The 25014-nt window shown below is 37.9% G+C and overlaps 1 protein-coding gene across 1 annotated transcript in view; it reads right to left on the minus strand.

Moving 5' to 3' along the window:
- Positions 1–25014, minus strand: part of LOC126273642 (general transcription factor IIH subunit 4) — a 130679-nt gene that overhangs the window by 21232 nt on the left and 84433 nt on the right. Inside the window, exons 5-6 of the mRNA XM_049977048.1 lie at positions 11780–11960; positions 8182–8265 (exon numbers count right to left, since the gene is read on the minus strand). Coding sequence (XP_049833005.1) covers positions 8182–8265; positions 11780–11960 — 265 coding nt within the window. The remainder of the gene's footprint in view (positions 1–8181; positions 8266–11779; positions 11961–25014) is intronic.

Here is a 25014-nt window from a genome sequence, read left to right on the forward strand (position 1 = left end):
CCATGAAAGTCAAATGTGCCGCAATTGAGTCCCAGTCTGGCATACCGTTTCAATCTGCCACAAAATTTCAGTTAAATTTATTTATTTTTTGCAAAACCAGATCTCACACAATCGAATTTGATACCAAATCTGTCCATTTACCACTCTTTGATTGACTGTGAAAATTAAGACCAATAGTCATTGTGTAATTTAAAAGATATCTTTGTCTTTGCTCCACTTAAACATTTTACCAATAAAAAGCATAATACATGAGAATCTTGTAGTGAGTTAGATAACTTTGTGTTGTCTCAAAATCTACATCATTCATTGAGTTTTGGATGTGAGGACTAACATATTTTTACAACATAAACTACCCCAATCACTCAGTTCCTAATATTTAAACATCAACAATCACTCTCAAATAGATCATTCACATCTGATTGGTAATTATACCACTCTTTGGCTTCAGCCTGTATATCCACTGATTCAATCCAGAAAAACGTGTTTTCAAATTTTTTTTGGTGCAACCACACACTGTATGAGATTTCATCAAGGAACCTATAAAGAAAATAATATAATAAAGATAAACTGAACAGTATTCTAGAAGTTGATGGCAAATGAAGCAGTCAGCTATCAGCTGATCGATGATGGTTTCAATATAATCACATCATGCATAGTTTTTGTCATACGGTCTAAGCCTGCACAAATGCAGAAGAACAGGGGTCGCAAAAAGATCCTACTGTGCAGGGACCTGAGATGAGTCTCAGGCCTTTACAAACCCGAAAGGAATTGCTACTATCACACCTCGACCATATTCCGGACGAACATTGAAGGGAACTACAAGCAATGGAGGTATTGAGTCGCGTACCTTGGAAAAGGCCATTGCTCACATCAACACACAAAGTGGCAAGTCTCCAATGGGCCATACAGTGCAAAAACTAAACAGTAATGACTGGAACTGGCAGTGTGGTCTGAGGAATTGCATTTTTGCCTCATTTAGGTGGTTTTGTGATGGTTTCATTCTGGGTAAAACACAGTGACACACAGTTTGGTGGATAATGAGACTGAACTTAATGAAAGCTATAATTTGAAAGAATTTATCCGATAAAATCAATTCCTATCAGAAACATTTTACTTCAGTGTTTGTCTTAATTGAAGCAACAATACCATCAGCTTTAACATTGTTGCAAATAAAATGTTATACATATGAGTGTTTAGTGAATACAATAGTTGTTACAAAATGAAATGGTAGAGTGTTTCAGGAAATATGTGGACACATGTACTTGGATATAGCTGTTGCTGTTGTAATTAATTGTTTATTTGACTTCCTGTTATGGTATTGCTGCACCGAGGTCTTGAGAACGTCCCATCATAAATGAGGATATCATGTAACAAGCAAATACCCTGAATTATAACATCAGCTTTTGAAGGATTGCATCACAATAGTGTGCTAATAGTTCCCATTTTGCATGTTGATGTACCAAATGGACATTGTGCCGATTTTCATCCTGTTAAAACTTGTTATCGAGTATTTTTTGTTCATTTGTAAAGAGATCCCATAGGACTGATTTCATTACATTTGTGTAACAGGGAAACACCTTACCAACTGTCATGGAACAAAATGGAACCTTAAACATTAATCTGGTAATAGAAGTGATTATGGTAAACTCAGATGTTTTCATTGAAAAATTGATCCAAAGTTAATCCATAATTAATCTCATAAAATCTCATCTGTCAATGAGGAGTTCGTATTTACCTTCTCTACTATACTGGCGTTCTACGGATCGGAGCGTGGAATGTCAGATCCCTTAATCGGGCAGGTAGGTTAGAAAATTTAAAAAGGGAAATGGATAGGTTAAAGTTAGATATAGTGGGAATTAGTGAAGTTCGGTGGCAGGAGGAACAAGACTTTTGGTCAGGTGATTACAGGGTTATAAACACAAAATCAAATAGGGGTAATGCAGGAGTAGGTTTAATAATGAATAGGAAAATAGGAATGCGGGTAAGCTACTACAAACAGCATAGTGAACGCATTATTGTGGCCAAGATAGATACGAAGCCCACACCTACTACAGTAGTACAAGTTTATATGCCAACTAGCTCTGCAGATGACGAAGAAATTGAAGAAATGTACGATGAAATAAAAGAAATTATTCAGATAGTGAAGGGAGACGAAAATTTAATAGTAATGGGTGACTGGAATTCGAGTGTAGGAAAAGGGAGAGAAGGAAACATAGTAGGTGAATATGGATTGGGGCTAAGAAATGAAAGAGGAAGCCGCCTAGTAGAATTTTGTACAGAGCACAACTTAGTCATAGGTAACACTTGGTTTAAGAATCATGAAAGAAGGTTGTATACGTGGAAGAACCCTGGAGATACCAAAAGGTATCAGATAGATTATATAATGGTAAGACAGAGATTTAGGAACCAGGTTTTAAGTTGTAAGACATTTCCAGGGGCAGATGTGGACTCTGACCACAATCTATTGGTTATGACCTGTAGATTAAAACTGAAGAAACTGCAAAAATGTGGGAAATTAAGGAGATGGGACCTGGATAAACTGAAAGAACCAGAGGTTGTACAGAGTTTCAGGGAGAGCATAAGGGAACAATTGGCAGGAATAGGGGAAAGAAATACAGTAGAAGAAGAATGGGTAGCTCTGAGGGATGAAGTAGTGAAGGCAGCAGAGGATAAAGTAGGTAAAAAGACGAGGGCTGCTAGAAATCCTTGGGTAACAGAAGAAATATTGAATTTAATTGATGAAAGGAGAAAATATAAAAATGCAGTAAATGAAGCAGGCAAAAAGGAATACAAACGTCTCAAAAATGAGATCGACAGGAAGTGCAAAATGGCTAAACAGGGATGGCTAGAGGACAAATGTAAGGATGTAGAGGCTTATCTCACTAGGGGTAAGATAGATACTGCCTACAGGAAAATTAAAGAGACCTTTGGAGAGAAGAGAACCACGTGTATGAATATCAAGAGCTCAGATGGCAACCCAGTTCTAAGCAAAGAAGGGAAGGCAGAAAGGTGGAAGGAGTATATAGAAGGTTTATACAAGGGTGATGTACTTGAGGACAATATTATGGAAATGGAAGAGGGTGTAGATGAAGACGAAATGGGTGATACGATACTGCGTGAAGAGTTTGACAGAGCACTGAAAGACCTGAGTCGAAACAAGGCCCCCGGAGTAGACAACATTCCATTAGAACTACTGACGGCCTTGGGAGAGCCAGTCATGACAAAACTCTACCAGCTGGTGAGCAAGATGTATGAGACAGGCGAAATACCCTCAGACTTCAAGAAGAATATAATAATTCCAATCCCAAAGAAAGCAGGTGCTGACAGATGTGAAAATTACCGAACAATAAGTTTAATAAGTCACAGCTGCAAAATACTAACGCGAATTCTTTACAGACGAATGGAAAAACTGGTAGATGCGGACCTCGGGGAGGATCAGTTTGGATTCCGTCGAAATGTTGGAACATGTGAGGCAATACTGACCTTACGACTTATCTTAGAAGAAAGATTAAGAAAAGGGAAACCTACGTTTCTAGCATTTGTAGACTTAGAGAAAGCTTTTGACAATGTTGACTGGAATACTCTTTTTCAAATTCTAAAGGTGGCAGGGGTAAAATACAGGGAGCGAAAGGCTATTTACAATTTGTACAGAAACCAGATGGCAGTCATAAGAGTCGAGGGGCATGAAAGGGAAGCAGTGGTTGGGAAAGGAGTGAGACAGGGTTGTAGCCTCTCCCCGATGTTATTCAATCTGTATATTGAGCAAGCAGTAAAGGACACAAAAGAAAAATTTGGAGTAGGTATTAAAATTCATGGAGACGAAGTAAAAACTTTGAGGTTCGCCGATGACATTGTAATTCTGTCAGAGACGGCAAAGGACTTGGAAGAGCAGTTGAACGGAATGGACAGTGTCTTGAAAGGAGGATATAAGATGAACATCAACAAAAGCAAAACGAGGATAATGGAATGTAGTCCAATTAAATCGGGTGTTGCTGAGGGAATTAGATTAGGAAATGAGACACTTAAAGTAGTAAAGGAGTTTTGCTACTTAGGAAGTAAAATAACTGATGATGGTCGAAGTAGAGAGGATATAAAATGTAGACTGGCAATGGCAAGGAAAGCGTTTCTGAAGAAGAGAAATTTGTTAACATCGAATATAGATTTAAGTGTCAGGAAGTCATTTCTGAAAATATTTGTTTGGAGTGTAGCCATGTATGGAAGTGAAACATGGACGATAACTAGTTTGGACAAGAAGAGAATAGAAGCTTTCGAAATGTGGTGCTACAGAAGAATACTGAAGATAAGGTGGATAGATCACGTAACTAATGAGGAGGTATTGAATAGGATTGGGGAGAAGAGAAGTTTGTGGCACAACTTGACTAGAAGGAGGGATCGGTTGGTAGGACATGTTTTGAGGCATCAAGGGATCACAAATTTAGCATTGGAGGGCAGTGTGGAGGGTAAAAATCGTAGAGGGAGACCGAGAGATGAGTACACTAAGCAGATTCAGAAGGATGTAGGTTGCAGTAGGTACTGGGAGATGAAGAAGCTTGCACAGGATAGAGTAGCATGGAGAGCTGCATCAAACCAGTCTCAGGACTGAAGACCACAACAACAACAACTATTACAAATATGGTGTCTTCATCTGCAAACACAAAAACACTTTTTAAAAAAAATCAGATGTATCTTTCCAAGTCATCCTGAACATACAGTTGCATTACTTTTTGTGTGTTTATCATCTGACCCACCAAAACAGTTAGGCAGATTCCAGGTCCTTGCCTTTCTCTGAATAATGTCCGTCACTTTGTCTGACACAATAAAGAAACAAATTTCAGACATTTGGAAATGGTTGGGATAAATGTTCGATATGCTACATTTCTTCTCTTCCTACAACTATACTGGAAGCATCCAGTATCTTCTTCACTGCGTAACATCCACACATTGAAAAATATTGAGTGCATCACTGTCTGGGGCTGGTCTAGATGGCATATCTGCCACTATTCTGTAGAATGACTGTTTCCTACCTCCTGACAGTGTTCATACTACCGATTTGACAATCACTTAGGCACCCTATCGCACCTCAACTGGCTCACTATATCACTCAATCCCAATAACCCAGCAAATGTTTGGGAGTATTTGGAACAGCCAGGAGAAATACAGAGTGAGCACAAAGTCTTGCCCTGATTATAACAATTTATTACAGATTAACCGTTTGACATAATAATTTACATTTGATGCCGTTACATACGTTAGTGTAACTTGTTTTTAAGATCACTTACGATAGTAAACCTCAACATGTCCTCCCTTGGTAGCTGGTAGCTCAGAGAATGTGGAGGCAGTTCCAGTGCCCACCAGGTGTTTCGTAACATGTGTTCTGTCGCAGTACCCACAGTAGCTTGTATCCTAGCCTTCAGTTTGTCAATGTCAGCAACTGGTGTGGCGAAAAATCTGTCCTTGATATAACACGAGAAAAAATGTCAAGGGTTTAATGTCTGGAGAGCGAGGTGGCCAGGGTGTTGTACCGTTCCTTCCAATCCACCGATCTGGACATGTTTCATCCAGGAAATCATGCACCATCAAAGCCCAGTGGGAGGGTATACCATCTTGCTGGAAAATTGTCCGTGGTTGATATTCTTCTAACTGGGGGGCAATGAACTGTTGCAAAACGTCTAAGTAAATGTTAGCAGTAATTAATTTTTCTGCCATAAAAACGGTCCAAAAACCTTGTTGTGCATGAGGCCGCACCAAACATTCATTTTTTCGGTGTCTCGCTGTAACTGTACAGTGGCATTTGGGGACTCTGAACCCCATATACGGACATTGTGCCTATTAACCATTTCACTGACATGAAATGTTGGATTCATCGGTAAAGTATATGTAATTTAAGAAATCATTGCTGCCATAAATCCAGTTGAGAATCTCAGTTGCAAATTCAACACATGTCAGCAAATAATTGCAAGGCTAACACGATTTGCACTTTGTAAGCATGCAATCTAAGCCTTTCATGAAGAACCTTCACCACACTTGCTTGCAGTATTTGAAGTACATGTGATGCTTGACGAGTTGATTTAGACGGACTACGCTGAAACAACTGCTGAACATGATCAACAGTTGCATCACTAAGACGAGGCCTGCCACTTCGAGGATGACCTTCAATGCTGCCTGTTTCGTTAAACTTTGCATACCATTGCTTTATTAATTTAATGTCAGGAGGGCTGCGTCCATAAGAAGCCTGAAATTGACGCTGAATAATGATGGGCGATTTCATTTTGTGAAACCAAAGCACACATTGCGCTTTCTCCTGTTTCAACGCCATTTCGCCAGCAACTATCGTGACCTAACAGACCTCATCAGTGTTGCGGAGCACTACCACCATCTATTGGTCACAACAACTAGTAACACGAACATATGTAATGGCATCAAATGTAGCTTATTGTGTCATATGGTTATTCTGTTATAAATTTTTATAATCAGGGCAAGACTTTGTGCTCACTCTGTATAACAGCCAACATCCACCCACCACCAAATTTGTGTGTGTGTGTGTGTGTGTGTGTGTGTGTGTGTGTGTGTGTGTGTGTGTCAATTACAGTCACAGAATTACATTAACACTGATTATATAAACTACTGTGGTGTAAGTCTGTGGATGAAGATCATAGGTCAAATTTCAAAATCTGAATTTTACTTTATATTTATGTATAGATAGTGCAAAACTTTCATTGTGTTCTACACTTTTAAGTAGTTTAAACTACAAATCATATGTAATTATTTAAAAGTTCAAACTGTCGCAGTGTCAATAACTAAAAGTCTAATATCCTTGTACATAAAGTTGCAAATGATCTGTATGCCCTTCTACCTCTCTAAGATGATCGGCAAGTTCCTGTAACAATTACCAAATACACACGCACACACACACACACACACACACACACACACAACCAACCAAACACAGAGGCATCAAAGAAACTGGTATAGGTATGTGTATTCAAATATAGATATATGTAAACGGGCAGAATATGGCACTGCGGTTGGTAGTGCTTATATAAGACAACAAGTGTCTGGCATAGTTGTTAGATCGGTTACTGCTGTTACAATGGTAAGTTATCAAGATTTAAGTGAGTTTGAACGTGGTGTTATACTCAGCACACGAGTGATGGGATACATCCTCTCTGACGTAGCGATGGAATAGGGATTTTTTCGTATGACTGTTTCACAAGTGTATCGTGAATATCAGGAATCCAGTACAACATCAAATCTTCGACACTGCTGTGGCCAGAAAAAGATCCTGCAAGAACGGGACCAACAACAACTGAAGAGAATCGTTCAATGTGATGGAAGTGCAATCCTTCCACAAACTGCTGCAAATTTCAATGCTGGACCATCAGCAAGTGTCAGCATACAAATTATTCAACGAACCATCATCAATATGGGCTTTCACAGCCAAAGGCCCAGTTGTGTACCCTTGATGACTGCACGACACAAAGCTTTATGCCTTACCTGGGCCTGTGGATGACTGGAAACATGTTGCCTAGTTGGATGTGTCTCGTTTCAAATTGTATTGAGCGGATGGATGTGTATGAGTATGGAGACAACCTCATGAATCTGTGGTCCCTGCATGTCAGCAGGGAACTGTTCATGTTGGTGGAGGCTCTATAATGGTGTGGGGTGTGTGCAGTTTGGGGGAACCCTTGATACATCTAGATACAACTCTTGGCAGGTGACATGTATGTAAGCATCCTATCTGATCAGCTGCATCCATTCATGTACTTTGTACATTCCGACGGACTTGGGCAATTCCAGCGGGACACTGCAACACCTCACACATCCAAAATTGCTACAGAGTGGCTCCAGGAACACTCTTCTGAGTTTAAACACTTCCACTGTCCACCAAACTCCCCAGACATGATCATTATTGAGCACATCTTAGATGTCTTGCAACGTGCTGTTCAGAAAAGATGTCCATCCCCTCATACTCTTACAGATTTATGAACAGCCCTGCAGGATCCATGGTGTCAATTCCCTCCAGCACTACGAGTCTATGCCACATCATGTCATGGCACTTCTGCTCATAGGGAACCTTCACAATATTAAGCAGGTGTACTAGTTTCTTTGGATCTTCAGTGTATGTGCTACCATAAGTGAACCATTATGTTTTGTTACAAATTTGTCAATAAGACCACTTACTTTTCGTTGGTAGACAAGGCCAAATTCTCGGAGGTGCTGTAAGAATACCAACAGACCTTCACTCATGCCTTCTGTACTGTAATCCTGAAATTCAAAACAAAAAAGTGAGTTATCTAATATAATACTTTTCAACAGCTCTATACATCTCTGTTCACCTATGTGGGATCCACTGTAATCTTTGTCATAATAAAATAAACAACATTTGGATGGCTATTTTATGGTCTTTGATTCAATTTATGTGTGAAAAGTGTTACTGGGCTCGAGTGGCAACATGAGGAAAATAATACTTCCAGTTTACGTTTGCCATAAACAGATAATATCAAAACTATTTTATTTAGCTCTAAACTATGTCTTGCAAAGAAAATTTAGGGAAAAAATTCCATTTTTTCTTGCATTAATGCCTTTGATTTTTTTTTTTAATCCGCCTTATATGGATAATGGAATGAAAACTGTTATACAAGCATAACACTAAAATGTTAGATGTTAGTAAACCTATACAACTTAAAGAAATGCAACTAAAAATTATATATACTGAAATCTGTTTCTCAATGCGAAGCGAGTTCCCCTGCTTGTATCTATCTGTGAAACTTGTCATTCAGCTGCAAAATCTGGATTGTGACTAGTTTTTTAGGCACCTGCAACAAATCTAACATCCCCACCCTCCACTGAGGATAGTATTGATGATGATGATGATGATCTACATGACATGTAAAAGGTATTTTTAATATTACTTCTATATATGAATGAGAAAACTCCGGTTTCGCTGAGTGATGTCTGTTCAATACTGTAGGATCTATATTAACCATTAGCTCTGTGTACATTTAGTGTCCCTCTAGGGGGGGGCGTCAACTTTAAAACTCTCCGACATGTATACATATTCAAGTCATCGTCATAAAAATACAGAACTGAATGAGTGTGAAGTTCTGTATGTCATGAAATAATGTAAATGACATGAACTATTGCTTAAGTTGACATCCTCAACACAAATCACAGTAAACTGATGTTCTTGCACACTGTTTACATGTGAACTGAGGCAGTTGGCATTCAAATACAATCACAAGTCATGTTTCTCTGCTCTTTTCAGTGATAGTACATTCCAGTGGGAACAATTACAAGCTTTGTATCACCACAAATAGGGAAAAAATGTAACTGATGTTATGATACTAACCTTACAATTTTCTCTCCGGAATCTACTATCTCCGACAAGAGCGAAGAAAATGACTTGTGCTTACATTTGTGTGCCAACTGCCTCTGTTTACATGTAGACAGTGAGCAAAGAACATCAGTTTACTGTGATTTGTGTTAAGGACATTAATATCATTTCATGATGTACAGATCTTTGCACTTATTCAATGCTGCACCTAGGTGACGGGAGCTCTAAAGCTTTCAATACAATTAATGTTTATGGTGATACCTTACTAACAAGACTGGAATGTTGTGGACATGTGCAAAAGAGGATGGGTGGTAGATTGGGAAAGCTATGAAGAGACATGAAAGGAAAGTTGCTACCTGATGGAAAATCTCTATCTGGCCGAGGCAGATTGACAAACTGAAACAGACCTCCTTCGGGGTTATTATGGACTGGCCATTAGATGAACTGTACCTCTGAATGATGTTACAGCAATGAGAAAAGTTGTATGGGCCACCTACTTGCATAAGTTATCCACAGATGACCACCCTGTTCATGGACATTGCCCTAAAGCAGCAGATTCTTGGTGTGGTTACCAAAAAGGAAAGAAAAGTGGTCAAATATACCATCATAAGCATTCTCTTCCTGAGCCTGTTATAAATAAAACCAATTTTTAGAGACCCGAGTGATCCTGTTTTGCTCAGTAAATGTCTTAATGGGGTCACTCAGAATGCAAATGAAAGTTTCAACCTATGCACACGGGAAAGATTACCCAAGAATGTTTTTGTAGGACTAAATACATTAAAAGTTGGTGTACTAGATGCAGTGATATGTTTCAATGATGGAGTGATAGGAAGGTTGGAAGGCCAGAGAAATTTAGGCATAAAATGGGGCTCTAATATGGAAGACCAACTGCTTGCGTGTGGCAGACAATGGGTGCATGAAGCTGAAAGATTTGCTCTTCAAGTTACCAAAGAAGCAAGAAGTGCTAAAAGAAATGCCAAGAGGAAGCTTGAAGATGTTGGATTCATATCTTCATTTGCAATTTCCTGCAAGTTGTATTTTTCAGAATTCAGGTATAAATATTTCCTAAAGTTTAATTTTTTTCTGTAACTTGCAATAGTCCAAACTTATGTAGTAAACCTAAGCTTTATTGCAGAATCAACTAAATTATAGAAAAAATAACAATTTTATTACAAAAATTATAACAATTAAAATGTAAGATGTGATATTTTTTTATCTTTTTAACATACATAATAGGTGGAATTAAATAGGTTTAGTACCTCAGCCATAAATGTCATGCATATCTGGTAAAAACTTGGTCCTCTTTAAATGTACAACATTGGATTAAATGGCACCTCAAATTTTGACGAAGATTTTTGGAAAAAAAATTTGCATCAATTTCTTTGTAACTTTTTTTAATAACCCTAAGCAGCTTCAAAAATATTCAAAATACTTCTAATTTGTTTAGAAAATATGCTGCACTACCTGATATCAACAAAAAATCTGTAAAACATATACATCATAAACAGTGCCTGAAAGAAATAGGTGTTGATTTTTACATAATACTGAGTCGAACAGTACCCTGTATCCTTAAAGAGTACTCAGAAGGTTGGTGGCTGACCTGTTTTGATAAAGTATCTTAGAAGGGGGAACACAATTATGCAGTCAGATTTACCTGGTTTTGCCTCAGGAGACTGTAAGGAATTCACAATCCCTTACCCAATGACAAAACATATTTTTGCCTCACACAAGTCGTTTTTAGGCAGAATTGATTGTCAAGTATTCCTAGTACTAAGAGAGTAAAAGTCCATGAGGTTCGAGTTTCAAGTTGTCGAGTCCAGGTGAAGGGATGAGCTATGCATTGTCATACCATCCAAGTGAGCAAACAGCCTACCAAAACATACATAATTTGAAGAACAACATTTATCTGGTCTTTAGTAAGCATTTTGTTGTGTGCAAGTACCTCACCAACAGATGGACAGTATATTTGAGGAAATACTAATGTATGTGGGAATGTGCAGTGTGTAAAAGATTATGTAAATGATCTACTATAATTTCAAGAAAGTGCTGACCTTATACATGTGATTAACTTACCATTTCTGCCTGAATACATATAAACTTGATTTACATATCTTCCAATGTGGCCCTATAATCCAACCCCAATGAGATATTTTAAATGCCAAAAGCAAAGCCACAGGCAGTCTACCTGTAAAGGACAACAACATGTGGAAAGTGTGCCACACCACTGGAGGAACTGATTTGGAGGAGGGGTGAGGCAATACCTACACCAAGGGACACAAATATCAACGGAAATCTTGAAACCATTTCTCAATGTAGTGCCAGAATATCATACTTCGTTAAGCTTATGTAGCATTCTCATACAAATCCATATTTTATACCAATATTATCAAGATAAAAATATGTTTATTTGAAATTCTTGGACACCTACTAGCTATATTAGTTTACCTTGCCCATGGTACTGAAGCTGAGTTGGAAAAGAAAGGTCAAGCATTCGACTAAGTCCAATCCACGAGTTTCAACAGTGTCCAAGTATTGCAGTATAAAGTACCATACTTGTGATGCAGTGTCCAGTAACAGGAACTGAAATCCATCTCTTGTTATAACAGGACTCCCATCGGCTTCATCTCTATAAAGTGAAATTATTACACCAACAAATTTAATAACAAATATTTGTTCTTGAGGATTTCTTCACAGCAATAATTAAATGTGTAAACAAAGAATAGGAGTTGTGAAGTAAAGACAATTAGGAGGAGCAGGGCGATAGAAAGGAACAATTATTGTAAGTACCAAAAACATTTTCATTAGTAACTGAGAAGTGTGTCATGATAATACAGACTTTTTTCACTCTTGGAAGCACTTCTGGATCTCACTTTTTTTATTGTGTTCAGCTCTTTCAGAAATTCTGTTTTTCTCTCATCAGTGATGGCAAAATGGCATCCTTCATAGATCTCTTCAGCTTCAGGATTAGAAAGAAGTTGTCCATAGAATACGGTAGCTGAGACAACATAACAATTTTGTTTTTTGACAAAAATCACAAACAAGCATTGTGGTGTGCGCAGGAGTATTATTGTGATGCAATTTCCACAAGTTGTTTTCCCACAATTCTGGTCATTTTCTTTGGATTATTTCACACAAATGGCACATAACTTCCAGATAGTAATCCTTATTGACTATGACTGTAAGCAGGAACTCATGATGCCCTATCACATTTCAATCTAAGAAAACAGTGTGAGGAACCTTCACATGTGACCGAACTGGTTGAATTATTTTGGTCTTGGCTCTTCTGGCAGTTTCCAATGAGATGATTGGCCCTTGGTGTCAATCTCATACCCGTATACCCATGTTTTATCACCTCTTATAATGTTCTTTAGAAGTCCTGGATCATCATCGATTTCATTCAATAATTCCTGAGCAATGTCTATGCAACTTTGTTGTTGGTTGACATTCAGCCACTTCAGAACATACGAGGGTTGAATGAAAAGTAATGCCGCAACCTTCGTTAATTGGGTGTGGATAGGAATATCTTAATAAATCAAACATTCTAAGGATTCTTAGAATGTGATCTTTAATTACCAATATTCACTTTTCCACATAATCACCAGATAATTGGATACATTTCTGCCAACGATGAACAAGTTTTCTGAAGCAGTCAAAGAAGAAGCAACACTGTTTCCACAATCACAGTCTCACAGTTCTCTCAGGGTCTTCATCAGAAGCATAATGATGTCCCCTCAGATTGTCTTTCATTATTGGGCACAGATGGAAGTCAGACGGTGCTAATCTGGACTGTATGGAGGATATCGTATGGTGGTGAGATTCAATCTCTGAAGTTCTGCTGTGTTGGCACATGAAGTGTGTGGTTTGGCATTGTCATGCTGCTGGAAAACATTTCCCTTTTCCTTTTGGACCCTTGTTAGCCGTTGTTTCAGAGTTTGCAGCATTGTGATGTAACGCTTTGAATTTACTGTTGTTCCACGATCAAGGAAATCAACATGGATAACACCATGCTGTCACAGGATGTCCAACTCTCTGTTTGTCATGCAGGTCAGGTGTTCCCGCATCAACATCTTTAAACTTACTCACCCAATGATGCACATACTCACATAAACACAATCACCATAAACGGCTTTCATTCTCTGATGAATTTCCTTTGGGGTGACACCTTCTGCCATCAAGAATGCAATGACTGCAAGTTGCTTAAATCGCATTGACAGACCGTCTGCGCAGGGTCCCATACTTTACGCTGTAACAACACAACCGTTCAGTGCTGAGAGTTCCCACCAACTGGACCTGTAGAGAAGAGGCCACTACCTGCTGCATACCAACGCTGCCAACTATTGAATAGTTACGAAGGTGGAGGCATTACTTTTCAGTCAACCCTTGTACTTTGCTGCTACACATTTCATACCCAAAACAACCGAAAAAATTTCTTGGCACGAGACAAAAGATATACTGACAACATCAGCAACCTCTTTGATGTGGACAAGGCTATTTTGCAGAACCATTTTTTTTATTGCTTCCACATTGTCATCAGTAATTGATGCACTAGGCCATCCAGTGCAGTCATCATCTTTAATGTCTTCTTAACCCTCTTTGAAATGTTTGTACCACTCATAAATTCTTGGCTTACTCATACTAGATTTTCCAAAAGACATAATCAACATTTTGAATGTTGTGTGACACTCTATATCATTTCTCAAGCAAAATTTAATGTACATTTTTCGATCCACCTTTCATGAACAACAAAAATTCACCGAGCACTCAAAAACATGTATAACCTTTCTGACTGGCAACAATAAACTAAATATTTAAAACAGCTGAAAATGCAAACATATATCAGGAACATGTGTACCAACAAGACTGATTTTTTGTTTGTTTGAAAAATCAGATGTACAAAGCATACGAAATTAAAAAATTCCTGTTACTTTTTGATCACTCCTCTTGTGTTGCAGAGGATGGAGAACTAACATTCACCTCCCTTATGTTAATCAATCTTAAAGCTATGGTTAGCATGCATAGGTAATTGCATGAAACTTGAGGTGACACTACTTCTCCTAGTTAGAGAGGTGGGTCACAAATGCAACTGCTCCATTACTCACTTTTTGGAAAAAATAGAGAAAAATGTTCAGGTTTCTTCTGACCTGGAACTAGTGAGCTGATGGAGAGAAAATAATAAATGAGAATTCAGAAACAAGAAAAATTTTACTGATAAAATGCAGCGAAAAACTATTCTGAATACTTCTGCTCACAATTATTATTATTAATAATTTTGGGATTCTGGTTTTCTCCATTCGTCGTACATGCTCGTACCACTGTAATTTCTTCCTATCCATTACGTCATATATTCTTTCTTTTATTTCCATTCTCCTCATTATTTCGGTGTTACTTATCTTTTATTTCCTGGGGATTCTTGCTGATCTTCTCCAGAAGTCCATCTCTAGAGCTTGTAATTTTTTAATGTGCTTCATGTTAATTGTCTAGGTCTCCGTTCCATACAGAACCACACTCTCTAATATGGATTTGTATATTAATTTTTTAGTTCTGCTCATTACATTCCTGCTCCATAAAACTGAGTTAAGCATCCAAATGACCCTCCATCCGCTACTAATTCTTTTATTGATTTCTGACTGATTTTCCCTCGATTTCTAAAATGGATCCCAAATAACAGAAAGTGTTTATCTTTTTGATTTTCTTTCCTTCAATGTATAGCTCATCTGAATCATTAGTCAAGTATTCTGTTTTTTTGGTAATTAATCTTCAAACCCCAAGTTTTGTATGCTGCTGCTAGTTGATTGCACATATAGCTGGCATCTTACCCATCTTGTGCTACGACTACTTTATCTTCAGCAAACAATAAATGATGTAGGTGAACTCCATCTCTTATTTCCAATCCCATACTATTACATTTACGAGACCATGTTCTATATAGATTTTAAGTAATGATGGTGACATGGGACAGCCCTGTAAGAGGCCTTTGCTTGTTCTAAATTTCTGTGAAAGTTTATTACCAACTTGCACTCGGCAAATGTTATCTTTATACATCTGTTGTATTATTTTAATCAAGGAAGGGTTTATGTTTGCCATATGTAGTGCTCTCCAAAGTAATTTTCTTGGAACAGTATCATACGCTTTTTCTAGATCTATGAATATTAATCCTATATTTTTTGATTTTCTCTATGTTTCTACAAAATTTGTCATAATGTGAAAATATGGTCTACACATTATCTCCCAGGCATGAATCCACATTATTCTTCTTGGGTTCTAATTTTTTTTTCCAGTTTGTTTTTAATTACTTTCGCAAAAATTCTCATTAATGTGCTTGTAACACAAATTCCTCGATAGTTTGAACAAATTTTCCGATCCCCTTTCTTAAATATTGTATTAATGGAACCTAGCTTCATCTCATTGGGTATTGAATCTCCATGTATCATTTTGTTGAAGAGCTGTGTTATCAGTTTCACAATTTTGTCAACACCATATTTCAGACACTCCAGATTGATATTGCCGGAGCTCGGTGATTTACCATTCTTTCCTGTTCTCAACTCCTGAAGTACTTCGCTTTCTAAAATTTGGATCTCATCATCTTCATGTCCTTTTTCTTCCACTGTTCCTTCTTCTAGATATTCTTCTCTGCCTTCATTCAATAATTTTTGGAAATACTCTTCCCATTCCTTTTGTGTTATCAGTTGGAGATTAGTTTTGCTTTTTGTATCCTGTCGAAGCTCTTTTAATACTGACCATGCTTCTTTTGCTCTCCCAAATCGTAATTTGCTATTCACCTTGGCACATGTTCTTTCCCAAGCTTCATTTTTTGCCATCCTTATTTTTTTTCATCACTTCATTCTTCTTTTCCTTGTATATTGATCTTGTTTCTTCTGATTTATCATTCAACCACTGAAGGAACGCATTTCGTTTTGCTCTAACGAGGACCTCTAGTTCCTCTGACCACCACTCTGCTGCAAGGTTGTGGTTGCTACCTTTTTTACCCAACACCTCTGTTGCTATGATTTTCACATTAGCTTTTATTAGTCATATATTTCCTCTGTATTTCCTTCAAATGATTCAACCAGTTTCCTTTCCATCCTGGCTGCAAAGAGTGTTCTGATACTTTCGTCTTGTAGGCCGTCAATATTAAAAGGTAAATTTTCATCTTTCTCAGACTGGTTCATTTTATTTAGTGGGAAGAAGAAGAAGAAGAAGAAGAAGAAGAAGAAGAAGACCTATGACCACCTGGCTCCAAAATGTACAGCACACAATGAGGAGAATGGGCGCAGAGGAAGATGACACACAAGATCGAAACACCTAGAGGAATATTCTGAAAATATAGTTTAAGAACGTTTATTGTTTGTATTGTAATTTACAAGTAAAATATTATGTTGGAGATAAGCCTCTGTAATGAGGAAAAGCTCAAAATAATAATAAAATTATTATTATTATTATTTTACAAATTTTGCAATGTCTGTATTTTACTATGCAATGTCCTTCAGACACTGCCAATGGTCTACAGCTGCATTAAACAGACAAAATATATTCACAGTATGTGAGTACATTTATCAATGTTTTGTGAACCTTAGAGCAAGTCAGAGAATTTAAAAGTGGCGGCTCATACAAAATTATACCAATGTGTTACAATGTGGCCGGCCTATACCCTTTTTAGTTACAAGGATAGTAATCATAACTAAATTGAATATACTAATTTTAAGCATCTAAACTGAACTGACTCAATAATTTTAAATTTTATAACTTTGGTTTAACACTGGAGGGGGATGTTAGTACCAGTGGTCCACCAATTGCCAGTACTGCAGTAGACCACTCAGCACTGCTTCTCAAAAATTTAACATACTCAGAACATAAATCTTTAGATAGTAGTTCACTTTTTCTCAATTGAAATATTCTAGGAACTTGAAAAGGCCATCAACCTGCTTCTACTCACACAGTTTTATTTTATCTATAGTTTCTGCCAATGGAATCAATGGTCTTTTGGAAATCAACGAACATTTCTGAATTCAGTTTTCTGTGGCAAATGACTGACTTCAGATTAAATATTTGTTCAGTACATGGTCTGCCCTTCCTGGAACCATCTTGATATTCTCCTAAATTTCAATGCATCATTTCTAGTCTGTTTAGTATAATCTTGGAAAATAAGTTACATGCAACTAGTTCTAAAGAAGTTCCTGAGTAGTAGTTAACATTATGTTTCTTGCCTCTCTATGTAGTGGATGGATGGGAGATTTTCTGTTTTCCAAGTTTTCTCAAAGATTAATTTTAGCCCATTTTTTTTTATTTTTGGTAGATACCATTTCAAAAGTTCTGCTTTAACACAGTGTTCTCCACTAGTTTTATAAAGTTTTAATGTCTTATACAATTTCTTTCATAGTTGGGGAAAAATTTCTTCTCTACTTTTAGCAGTTCCACCTGCTTTATTTCTCTCTTTGTTTGTTGTCCTTGGTGTAGACGTACTGCGTTGCTACACTGGCTGAAAAATGGTGTTTGTAATTTGGACACTGACTACAGTAAATCATGTAGCCAACAGATGACAGTTGTGTTTCACAGTCTTTTACTGTAACTTTTCACAACCCCCAATAATACACAGTTATTTGGCCAGTGCACTATTGTTATAACTTTTGATAAGCCTCATTAATAGTTTTCAGGCGAACCTCCACGTTTTGCAAACAATAGTTTCCTACTGAACATCTACCTAACCACAAAGTCACGGTTCTTGAAGAACAGAAAGGTATGCATGGAAACAGTCATTGTCATGTTTTAACACATGGGCTATTGTGTGACACTTATTTCACAGACGCATTGTTGTTGATCTATCCAACACAGGTTCCTCAGCTGAAACTCTGCCATGGGCCGACTGTTTCGGGACCAAAAATTGGGCCCATACATATCCTCACAATAACAGGTGCTGAAACTACACATTATTCTAGGTTAAATTTACAGAAATTACAATTAAAACTTAGCTCATTAAATTAACTGAATACATCGAAAAATTTGTTCTTTCATCAGTTTCTTCTGCAAGAGTTAGGCCGAATTATCTGTTTAAATGATGAAATTAACATATATTGTTATGTAAACAATACTTTTGACAAAACTCTTAATTACTTTGGAATTAATGAAGGGATGGATTTGCTAACACATTTTTGAACAGAACCAAATAGATACTTTAAGATTACTAGCATTTCGTCTTTCAAATGTTCATAATTAGTACAGAATTTATATTTCTTTATATGTCAACAACAGAATTTAAGTTACCAAACAATCACTGTAATGAAAGATACTATCTAGAAATAGTCAAAATAAACTAGAAAATCAATTACATAAATACAACTAAGCACAAAATTAGATCTGGTGTTATATTCTTTAAAACCGAGGGCCAACCTTTCTCTTTTACGAAAATGCAGATTATATTCACGTATGCTAATGGTTAATATTTAAAAGTAACAAAACAAATTTAAGGAGGCAGATGGCAAAACAAGAGGGGAATTAAGATTATCCCAGCTTGCTTCATCACATATTGTCATGAAGGTTTGAGTATTTGAGTTTATGGATTGGTTCTCGACACCTAAGAAGGCAATGAAAATATATCCGAAGTATTTCGAAATTTAGCCAAATCGGAGAGCCTCATCCCATGCCCCTCTGCTGTTAGATTTAAGTTTGAAGTCATCTGCCTAACCCCTTGAAACTCATTTTCTCCTCCAGAAATTTAGCAAATTGTCTACAGAAAACACTTTCATACTGAATTTCTGAATATATGTGCTTTTTTTACCACTGATAGCCTAGAGCCTTTTGATTTACATGGATAGTAAATTGTAATGATTTGGATAGTAAACTGTAACTAAACAGAATATATTAATTTTATAAATATAAAGTGAGTTGTTTGAACATATTCTAAATGATATAACTAACAGTTTAACATTGTGAATAATAAATTAAAATGAAAAAATTAAGTAAAATAGAAAATGTTGGTACTAATCAGGAATCTAACCCGGGTCCATGAATTGTCACACTTTGCATTAGATTGCTCGGCCACTGCATTGTTATGACAATAGCTCCTCAACAATACCTCATACTTTACGTTTGCACAATACACTACATCTATTTTAAAGAAAAATAGGGATGTGATGCTGTGAGCAACATAGCACTCATAGTGCAAGATGAGCTCTCACATCAGAGCAAACACAACAACTGTGTCCCTTCTCTGAGTTGATCATAGAGTGTCTGATCATTATTTCTGCATTCAACACTGTTTCTAACTATTTCATTCATTCTGTTTGCATACCAGCATGCATTCGAAGAGAAGTGGTGTAGTTTTAGTGTGATTTCCGGCTCGCATCTGGCAATAGCTTAAATTTAATTTAATAACACAACACCCAACCTCAACCAGATGTACCAGTTTAACTTTAAAAGTGCTGCATAAAACAGAAATAGAAAAAGGGAATTTCACTTTTCTCTTACTTGGAAAAAAGAATAGGCATCGTTATGTTTTTGTCACTTTGCAGTCTTACGAGATAAATTATGCACAGTAACTTAAATTTGTGAAACTTAATGGAAAGTAACAAACTTGTGTAAGTGTATAATACTGCAAGTGATGGAACTTGACAACTGCATTATACGCACCTTTCTTTCAACTTACTATGTCAGCAATATGAAGCAATCACAGTGCTATGGTGACAATGTTACATCTGATATCTGCCTTGAGCTGATATACGGATCAACCAGACTGGGTAATCCCCATTCTGGAATTATAATGCACATTAATACTTCTCAAGTTTTATTTGATATCATTTTTATTTTTTTAAGTCACTAAGTCATTGCAAATAAAAGTATTTTTGATCATCATGTCAACTGGTCAAAACTAGGTACTCTGATGTGTTGTCACCTGTCCTACAACCTTTACAACTATTTAGCTGAAGACAATTTATCTGTCTCTGAAATCTGCAACACAGCAATTTTTTTTTCATAAATTGTCACTATAGTAGATGTGTGTGTTTTTCAAAAACGATCCCCACTCATTTTAGGAATGATATTTTTGTGCAAAGAGAGACTATAAATATACAAATGCACAATAAATCAACACTTCACTCTTAAGTTGGAACATACAGTTATGTCTAATGCACAAGTCTTACTCAAGCTACAATTGATTAGGATACTAGATAATTTGGCAATAAAGCTGAGGGAGCAACAAATATACAATAGAAGATCATCACAGTGGTTTGAGATGTATCAAGCCAGGAACTCTACACCTGTTACATCTTTTAGTCCCACTAAAAACAATTTTTTTTCATTTTTCACTCGATTTTTAATACAGTAGCGCACAAAATATGTAGTATGTACGTGAATATTTCAAGCATTATTTAGACAAAATGCACTTTGGTTCTACTGAAACTGCCGATTTCAGTGATGCAATTAGTTTTACAAACAGCTTGATTAATTAAAAGTTATGGCTAACTGAAAGTTCTACTAAATATGCAAACTGGAAATCATTATGAGCTAATCAGCAGAACTTGAAGCATTGCTACTGTTCATTAGAAAGGAGTCATTCCGATCTTCGTAAGAACATACTATGAATTGCCTATAACTAATTAACTTACAAGATAAATGACACTGAAAGTTCAGACATACAATTTTACAGAGAAAATTTTGTGCCCATACTTATATTGTGAACTTTGACACTGTACTTTTGTGGCTATATTTTTTTTTTTTCCAAATTAGAGGACACCCCTCAATATTTAATTAACTCACTAATTAGAATTTTGCACAACTTAACATAATGCAAAATAAATTTCAAGGTGGGCGTCATTCTCTTAGTTATATGCACAATAAGATTGTTCTATATACTTTTATAATTTATTAACTTTCAGTTTTTTTCCATCCCCCCGTGAATCATGGACCCTGCCATTGGTGGTGAGAGCAATAGAGATGTACTGTAGGTGTAACCACAATGGAGGGGTGTATGTTGAGAGGTAGACAAATGTGTTTCACGAAGAGGGCAACAGCCTTTTCAGTAATTGCAGGAGCAACATTACATATGATTGACTGATCTGGCCTCATAACATCAACCAAAAAGGCCTTTTTGTGCGGGTACTGCAAATGGCTGAAAGTAAGAGGAAACTAGTCATAATTTTTTCCAAGGGCAAGCAGCTTTACTGCATGGTTCAATGATGATGGCATCTTCTTGGGTAAAATATTCTGGAGGTAAATTAGTCCCCTATTTAGATCTCCAGGTGGAGACTACTCAAGAGGAAGGCGTTCTACAGATTGGAGTGTGGAATGTCAGATCTCTTAATTGGGCAGGTAGGTTAGAGTTGGACATAGTGGGAATTAATGAAGTTAAGTGGCAGGAGGAACAGGCCATCTTGTCAGGTAAATACAGGGTCATAAACACAAAATCAAATAGTGGTAATGCAGAAATATGTTTAATAAGGAATCACAAAACACGGGTATGCTACTACAAACAGCATAGTGAATGCATTGTTGTATCCAAGATAGACATGAAGCTCACACCCAACACAGTAGTACAAGTTTATATGCCAACTAGCTCCGCAGATCAGAAGGAAATTGTGGAAATGTATGATGAGGTAAAAGAAATTATTCGTATAGTTAAGGAAAACAAAAATTTAATAGTCATGGGGGACTGGAATTCAATAGTAGGAAAAAGAAGACAGGGAAAAGTAGTAGGTGAATATGGTCTGGGGGAAAGGTTGGTTTGTTGTTTTGGGGAAGGAGACCAGACAGCGAGGTCATCGGTCTCATCGGATTAGGGAAGGATGGGGTAGGAAGTCGGCCGTGCCCTTTGAAAGGAACCATCTCGGCATTTGCCTGGAGTGATTTAGGAAAATCACGGAAAACCTAAATCAGGATGGCCGGACGCGGGATTGAACCGTCGTCCTCCCGAATGCGAGTCCAGTGTCTAACCACTGCGCCACCTCGCTCGGTGGGGGGAAAGGAATGAAAGATGAAGCCACCTGGTATAACTTTGCACAGAGCACAATTTAATGATAGCTAACTCTTGGTTTAAGAATCATGAAAGAAAAGTTGTTTATGTGAAAGTGACCTGGAGACACTGAATGGTTTCAGATTTTATATAATGGCAATATAGATATCTCGGAACCAGATTTTAAATTGTAAAGATTTTTCAAGGGTAGATGCAGACTCTGACCACAATTTATTGTTTATGAACTGTAGATGAGAACTGAAGACATTGCAAAAAGATAGGAAATTAAGGAGATGGGACCTTGATAAACTGAAAGAACCACACATTCTTGGGAGTTTCAGAGGGAGCATTAGGAAACTATCGCCAAGAAAAGGGGAAAGGAGTAAAGCAGAAGAAGAATGGATAGCTCTGATAGATAAAATAGTAAAGGCAGCAAAGGATCAAGTAGGTAAAAAGATGGAGGCTAGTAGAAATCCTTGGAGGAGATACTGTATTTAACTGATGAAAGGAGAAAACATAAAAATTCACCAAAGTCTACAAAATGAGATCGACAGGAAGTGCAAAACGACTAAGCAGGAATGGCTAGAGAACAAATGTAATAATGTAGAAGCATGTATCACTAGTGGTAATATTGATCAAACAACGGAAAATCCAGGATGGAATGTAATAATACAAAAGAAGGAAAGTTGTTACTCACCATATAGCGGAGATGGTGAGCCACGACAGGCACAATAAAAAGATTAACACAATCATAGCTTTCGGCCATTAAGGCCTTTGCAGCAGTAGTCTCCATGACCAACTATATCCTCACCCAGAATTACTACTCCTTTGAAGGCATTATCTACAAACAAATCCGGGGCACGGCTATGGGCACCCACATGGCACCATCCTATGCTAACCTAATCATGGGCCATCTAGAGGAATCCTTCCTAAAAACCCAGAATCCTAAACCCCTCACCTGGTTCAGATTCATGGATGACAACTTTGCTATCTGGATTGAAGGTGAGGACACCTTATTCACATTCCTCCAGAACGTCAACAACTTCTCCCCCATTTGCTTCACCTGGTCCTACTCAACCCAACAAACCACCTTCCTAGATGTTGACCTCCATAGATGGCTACATCAGTACCTCCATCCATATCAAACCTACTAACCACCAGCAGTACCTTCACTTCGACAGCTGCCACCCGTTTCATACCAAGAAGTCCCTTCTGTACAGCCTAGCCACCAGTGGTCATCGCATCGGCAGTGACGAGCAGTCCCCCTCTAAATATACCTAGGGTCTCACTGAAGCATTCACTGACCGTAATTATCCTCCCATCCTTGTACAAAAACAAATCTCCCTTGCCTTATCTTTCCAGTCTCCTACCACCTACCAAAGTCCCACAGTCCAGCCACAGAGGAGCATTCCCCTCTTAACTCAGTACCACCCGGGACTGGAGCGACTGAATTACATTCTCCGCCAGGGTTTCGACTACCTCTCGTTGTGCCCTGAAATGAGAAATGTCCTACCCACTATCCTTCCAACCCCTACTACTGTGGTATTCCGCTGTCCACTGAACCTACACAATACCCCTCATCTCGATGACTACTTCACAGCCTGTGCCATATGGATCCTTCCCACCAACACCAGCTTTTCTGAATTGCGCAGATGCGAACTTTCCCTGCGATACATCCTATGTTCCCGTAACCTTCCTGGCCTCAACCTTCGTTAGTCACTGTCCTCACCCATCCCGCCCCCTCCCTGTTCCCATTCCAGCACAACACAGCCGTCATTTCACCACCACACCCAGTATTTTAATTTCTTTTATTTTTATTTCTCTCCTTTCCGCTACTTACCCCCTTCCCCCTCCACACCTTCTCACCTACCTTCTGTCTATAACTGCAACACTTCACTGTCCGATACTCCCACCATACTGTCCCTCCCCCTCCCCACCCCAGCCTCTTCCTTACCCAAACCCAGTCGCCACTTCCATCATGCACTGGTGCTGCTGATCGCACTGCAGTTTCAGCTCTCTGAGACTGCAGATGTGTGTGCAAGTTGCGCTTGTGTGAGTGTGAGTGTGTGTGTGCGCGTGTGTGAGTATGTGTGTCTACTGCTGACAAAGGCCTTAATGGCCGAAAGATATGATTGTGTGAATCTTTTTATTGTGCCTATCGCAGCTCAGCATTTCCGCTATATGGTGAGTAGCAACTTTCCATCTCACGTATTGTTAGTGGTAAGATTGATGTACATACAGGAAAATTAAAGAAACCTTTGGAGAAAAGAGAACCACCTGTATGAAAATCAAGAGCTAACATGGAAAACCAATCCAAAGCAAAGAAGGGAAGGCAGAAAGGTGGAAGGAGTATACAGAGGGTCTATACAAGGGAGATGCGCTTGAGGGCAATATTATTGAAATGGAAGAGGACGCAGACAAAGATGAGAAGGGAGGTATGATACTGTGTGAAGAATTCGACAAAGCACTGCAAGACTTAAATTGAAACGAGGCTCCAAGTTGCTAACAGCCTTTGGAGAGCCAGCCATGACAAAACTCTTCCATTAACAATGCAGGAAAAGACAGACTGCTACTTACCGTAAAGATGACATGTCAAGTTGCAGACAGGCACAATTAAAAGACACGCACATACAGCTTTCATCAGTGAAAGAGACACATATATGCACTACTCTCTCTCTCTCTCTCTCTCTCTCTCTCTCTCTCTCTCTCACACACACACACACACACACACACACACACA

Source organism: Schistocerca gregaria, chromosome 1 (genome assembly GCF_023897955.1).
Source record: "Schistocerca gregaria isolate iqSchGreg1 chromosome 1, iqSchGreg1.2, whole genome shotgun sequence".
NCBI classification, from domain to species: Eukaryota; Metazoa; Arthropoda; class Insecta; order Orthoptera; family Acrididae; genus Schistocerca; species Schistocerca gregaria.